Source organism: Sarcophilus harrisii, chromosome 4, assembly GCF_902635505.1.
Source record: "Sarcophilus harrisii chromosome 4, mSarHar1.11, whole genome shotgun sequence".
NCBI lineage: Eukaryota > Metazoa > Chordata > Mammalia > Dasyuromorphia > Dasyuridae > Sarcophilus > Sarcophilus harrisii.
This window is the reverse complement of record NC_045429.1, coordinates 424,750,244-424,754,818: the sequence shown is the minus strand read 5'-3', so window position 1 is coordinate 424,754,818 and position 4,575 is coordinate 424,750,244. Positions and strand designations below refer to the sequence as shown.

The 4,575-nt window shown below is 47.2% G+C and overlaps 1 protein-coding gene across 1 annotated transcript; it reads left to right on the top strand.

Moving 5' to 3' along the window:
- The first annotated feature begins 581 nt into the window (after positions 1-581).
- TXNIP (thioredoxin interacting protein) lies at positions 582-4,290 on the top strand. The gene is made up of 8 exons (XM_003769861.4): positions 582-831; positions 1,317-1,389; positions 1,501-1,648; positions 2,119-2,221; positions 2,335-2,591; positions 2,697-2,853; positions 2,965-3,110; positions 3,231-4,290. Exons 1-8 carry the CDS (start codon positions 582-584, stop codon positions 3,264-3,266), a joined length of 1,170 nt encoding a protein of 389 aa, XP_003769909.1. The 3' UTR covers positions 3,267-4,290.
- Positions 4,291-4,575: the final 285 nt, after the last annotated feature.

Sequence of the window (4,575 nt, the reverse complement as noted above, 5' to 3'; positions counted from 1 at the left end):
TCCTTTCATTTGTCTCAAGGGACGTCGTTCAAGAGCCCTCCGCCCCCTCCTTCCAAGGAGGAAATCGCGCACAACAACCGTTTCCCCGCCAGAGGCACACTGTGTTCACGCGCCCCGGGCCGCGTCCTGATTGGCTGCATCCCTAGTAAACAAGGAGAAGGCAGCCAATGAGAAGATTGTGCACGAGGGCAGCACGAGCCACCTCGCAGGCCCTCGCGTGGCCCAGAGTGTCAGAGCCCTATATAAGGCTGTTTCCGCCTCTCGGCGAGTCAATCCCTCGATCGCTGGCGTTGAGCTTCTCCTCCCGCGTCCTTTGAGATTTTTCGGGGAGGGGGTTTCCTCTTTGGATCGAGACAAAAAAGCTCTCGGTTCTTTCGAAGTCTCTCTGCGTTAGTGAGAAATTTAACGCTTTCTTTCCGATTTTTCGGAAATTGGCGCAGGCTGATTTGGGAGCAGGGGCTCTTAGGATAAAACTGCTCGCCCCCAACTCCACCCAGCCCGGGGAAAGCGACATCTCCTCGGCCTAACCGAGAAGGTCCCATCTTCCTCTGGCGTTGTCTCCCTTATCGTCCGAGCGAGCCATGGTGATGTTCAAGAAAATCAAGACTTTCGAGGTGGTCTTCAGCGACCCCGACAAGGTCTACGGCAGCGGGGAGAAGGTGGCCGGCCGGGTGCTGGTGGAGGTGTGCGAGGTGACCCGCGTCAAGGCCGTGCGCATCCTGGCGTGCGGCGTGGCCAAAGTGCTGTGGATGCAGGGCTCGCAGCAGTGCAAGCAGGCGATGGAGTACCTGCGCTACGAGGACACGCTGCTGCTGGAAGACCAGCCCGCGGGTAAGGGCGCTCGCGGGGAGCCGCGCGGGGAGGGACGGGGCTCGAGGGCGGGGGGTCCAGCGAGGGTGGGGGCGAGAGGCTTCCAACCTGTGGCCGAAAGGGGGCCGTTTTCCCAGCCGCTGTATTCCCTTACCTGCAGCGCGCTGCCAAAGGAGCCTTCCCAGACTCCCGTCTCAGCCGCAGTGCTCCGTTTGAAGCCCAGAGCGTCCCGAGAGCTGGCAAAAAGCGGGGACTAACAGCGCCTTTGCGCCGGGGTACTGCGCGAACTCGGAGGCTGTTTAATTAAAGCTTAACTGAAAAATGAACGTCGTAGATTCCCTTTGGCTTGAGTCTCGGGAGTCGGGGCTTTTCTCCCGGACCCGAATGATGAGCTCTCCCGCGGGAGATTTAAGTGCCGGGATACTTCCAGAAAATGTACCCGCTGTTGAAGTATTTCAGCGCTTAATTACTAAGTCTAATAGTGCTTTTTTTTCTCTCTTCTCAAGCTACCGACGAGTCTGTGATCCTGAGACCTGGAAATACGTACGAGTACAAGTTCGGCTTTGAACTTCCTCAGGGGTAGGTCTCAGCTCTGCTCATTATGCTCTTTTTTAAAACCTTAGTTAACTTAAGCATCTAGTGTTGCAGAGATGGGAAATCTAAAAGGAATTGTCTTTTATTCCATTACAGACCTCTGGGAACCTCATTCAAGGGGAAGTATGGCTGTGTGGACTACTGGGTAAAGGCTTTCCTTGACCGCCCCAGCCACCCAACTCAGGAAACCAAGAAATACTTTGAAGTGATGGATCCCGTGGATGTCAATACCCCTGATTTGATGGTAAGCTTTCTCAATAGGCTTAAGTCCTGGGTACTGAGGGACCGTATGAGGCAGGACTCCCCCTTCCCCCATTTCTTAACATTGGGGGAGTTTCTTAAAATATGGTTCACAGTAACCAACAATTTTTATCTTCCCTGTAGATTTATGTCAGTGTCCCTGGATTATACTGAAGTTAAGGATCTAGTCTTTACCTTAAAATGAAAATGAATAAAAGTTTTAGCTCTGAGAAGAAAGTAGGAGGGGGAGTGTAGTTCACTATATCTTAATAACCCCATTGTCATAACATACATTGATAAGGCAATGTCCAAGAAGAGCTTAGAGGAGATTATAATTATGGCGTGGGATGATAAGACATGATTTATATTACATGTTATTGCAGGAGATAGAAGTCGTCCTCATAATCAAAAGCAGGGACCATCTTGCAATTCTCGGAAACACTAACAAGGATTTCTTCATTTTATCCTATTCAGGCACCTGTGTCTGCCAAGAAGGAGAAGAAGGTTTCTTGCCTGTTTATTCCTGATGGGAGAGTATCTGTCTCTGCCCGGATTGACCGAAAAGGATTTTGTGAAGGTAAGAGAAGTCTGGACTTGGAAAAAAACAACTGCCTAGTGTGGGAGAAAGGATGTGGACCCTAAATAATCAATTACTTGATTTTTAGTAACAAAAATCGATTCTTTTGTCAGGTGATGAAATCTCTATCAATGCCGACTTTGAGAATACTTGTTCCCGCATTGTTGTGCCCAAGGCTGCTATTGTTGCCCGCCACACTTACCTTGCCAATGGCCAGACCAAGGTGTTGACCCAAAAGCTGTCCTCTGTTCGAGGCAACCACATCATTTCTGGCACCTGCGAATCATGGCGTGGCAAAAGCCTTCGTGTACAGAAGATTAAACCCTCCATCCTTGGCTGCAACATCCTTCGGGTTGAATACTCCTTATTGGTGAGTGAAACTGTCATGGTCATTAGAGTAAATCAGTCATTGAAGCTATCAGTATTGTATTTCACGGCTCTCTGGTATAACCAACAATTTTTATCTTCCCTGTAGATTTATGTCAGCGTCCCTGGATCTAAGAAAATCATCCTTGATCTACCCCTAGTCATTGGCAGCAAGTCAGGACTCAGTAGTCGGACATCTAGCATGGCTAGCCGAACCAGCTCTGAAATGAGTTGGGTGGATCTAAACATCCCTGACACCCCAGAAGGTGAGTTAGCTTAGATGCCCACCCCCATCCCCCCTTTTTTCCATTAATGATTCCCTGGAAATCAGAAGTGGGTTGGTTGGGGTTGTTTATGAATCCATTTTCTCTCTGCAGCACCTCCTTGCTACATGGATATCATTCCTGAAGATCACAGGCTGGAGAGCCCAACCACTCCTCTCCTTGATGACAGCTCCCTGGACAGCCCCATCTTTATGTATGCATCTGAGTTCAAGTTTATGCCTCCACCCACTTATACTGAGGTGAGTATGATTGCCTTGGTTGAGTAAAGGTGGGGAGGGCTGCTCCCAACTTAAATATTCTCCTGACTCCCCTTCTCCCACCTTCTAAATCTAAAGCTGTCTTTGATTTCCTTCTTCTAGGTGGATCCCTGCATCGTCAACAACAACGTGCAGTGAATGAACCAAAGAAGAGAAGCAGAAGTTTATTTATCTGTTTCTTTCTGTCTTTCCTTGACTCGCTTTTTCAGAAGCATGACGGTCTCTGCCCACTGTGGGGACGTGTTCACCTTCACCTCTGTCTCCCTGATGTTAAGAGATCAGCAGACAGTCATGTCTTAAAACAGACGCCAAAGTGCATCCACTCTCTCAGCCAGTCTTGCTGTTATTTTGTAGAGGGTGTTTGCTGGTTTGTAGGAGGTTTGGGCTTTGTTGTGACCTCTTTGCTCAGAATTCCCCTGAATTATGAGAGGTTTTCAGTAGTTTGGATTCAGGATTGGGATAGCCTCTAGATTGGTCTTCCCAAGACCTCTGGGAATCACAAAAAGTTGGCTTCTGGGGAGCCAGACAAAGGTGATTTAATGAGCTGGGAAAACATTTTATAGAAATAATGGCCAAATTTTGGTGGGAAGAAGAGGCGCCTGAAATCAGTATAGCCCTTCCCACATATCCTCTCACTCTATAGATGTTTAAAGGTGCTCCCAGTTCTTGTAGAAATTTTTCCTGTTGATAGAGAAGTGATCCACTTCACTTCTCATGACACATTATCCTTGTTTCAAAGCAAAGGCAAACAGACCCCTTGAGAGGGAGGCTGGTGAAAGCCTGTGGCTAAGCACTTTGTTCTTCCTCTTAGGAGGTTTTCTTAAGAGTTTGGGTTCAGTGTTGGTAGGAGGAGGAAGGCACAAAATATCTTCAAAACTCCTTTGGAGTTCCTTCTGAAGTATTGTTCTTAGCACTTTTATTCTTTTGTTTTCCGTTGGGGATTTTCCTCCTAATCCCTAAGCATTAAACTTTAAAAGATTCTCTTTGTTTCTGGGGTGGGCAGGAGAAAAGTGATGGTTTTTGTCATTACCAGTAACTTCCCAAGTAGTTTGAATTCTGACCACTGTACTTAATAAGAAAGGGGCCTTCCAGTTCCCTGCCCAGTAAACTGATTACCAAATCACTTCCAAAGCTGGGATTGAAGAGTGCTGAAAGAACCTCTTAGGAAGCAAATCTGAATCCTGCAGTTTTTCCACCCCTGAATATACTCCCAGTGTTAAGGAGTTTTAAACAACTCCTTTCCTCCTTATCCCTTCGCCACTCAATGAATTTGTCCTAAGCAATCAGCACTTTGTCTACTGTCTTGTGTCAAAGCACTGAGCCCCACTCTTTATCTGTGAACTGTATAACTAGAAAATGAACTGAAAGTGGTTTTGGTTTGATTTTTTAAAATGTGTATCTTTTTGTATGTTAAAAATTATATTTTGTACTTTTATCAGAGATATTT

Excerpts from the sequence above, each read along its gene's own strand:
- TXNIP (XM_003769861.4), top strand. The coding sequence starts at position 582 with ATGGTGATGTTCAAGAAAATCAAGACTTTCGAGGTGGTCTTCAGCGAC. Across the intron at positions 832-1,316 it reads GCTGGAAGACCAGCCCGCGG|CTACCGACGAGTCTGTGATC; the intron begins GTAAGGGCGCTC and ends TCTCTTCTCAAG. Across the intron at positions 2,222-2,334 it reads CCGAAAAGGATTTTGTGAAG|GTGATGAAATCTCTATCAAT; the intron begins GTAAGAGAAGTC and ends TTCTTTTGTCAG.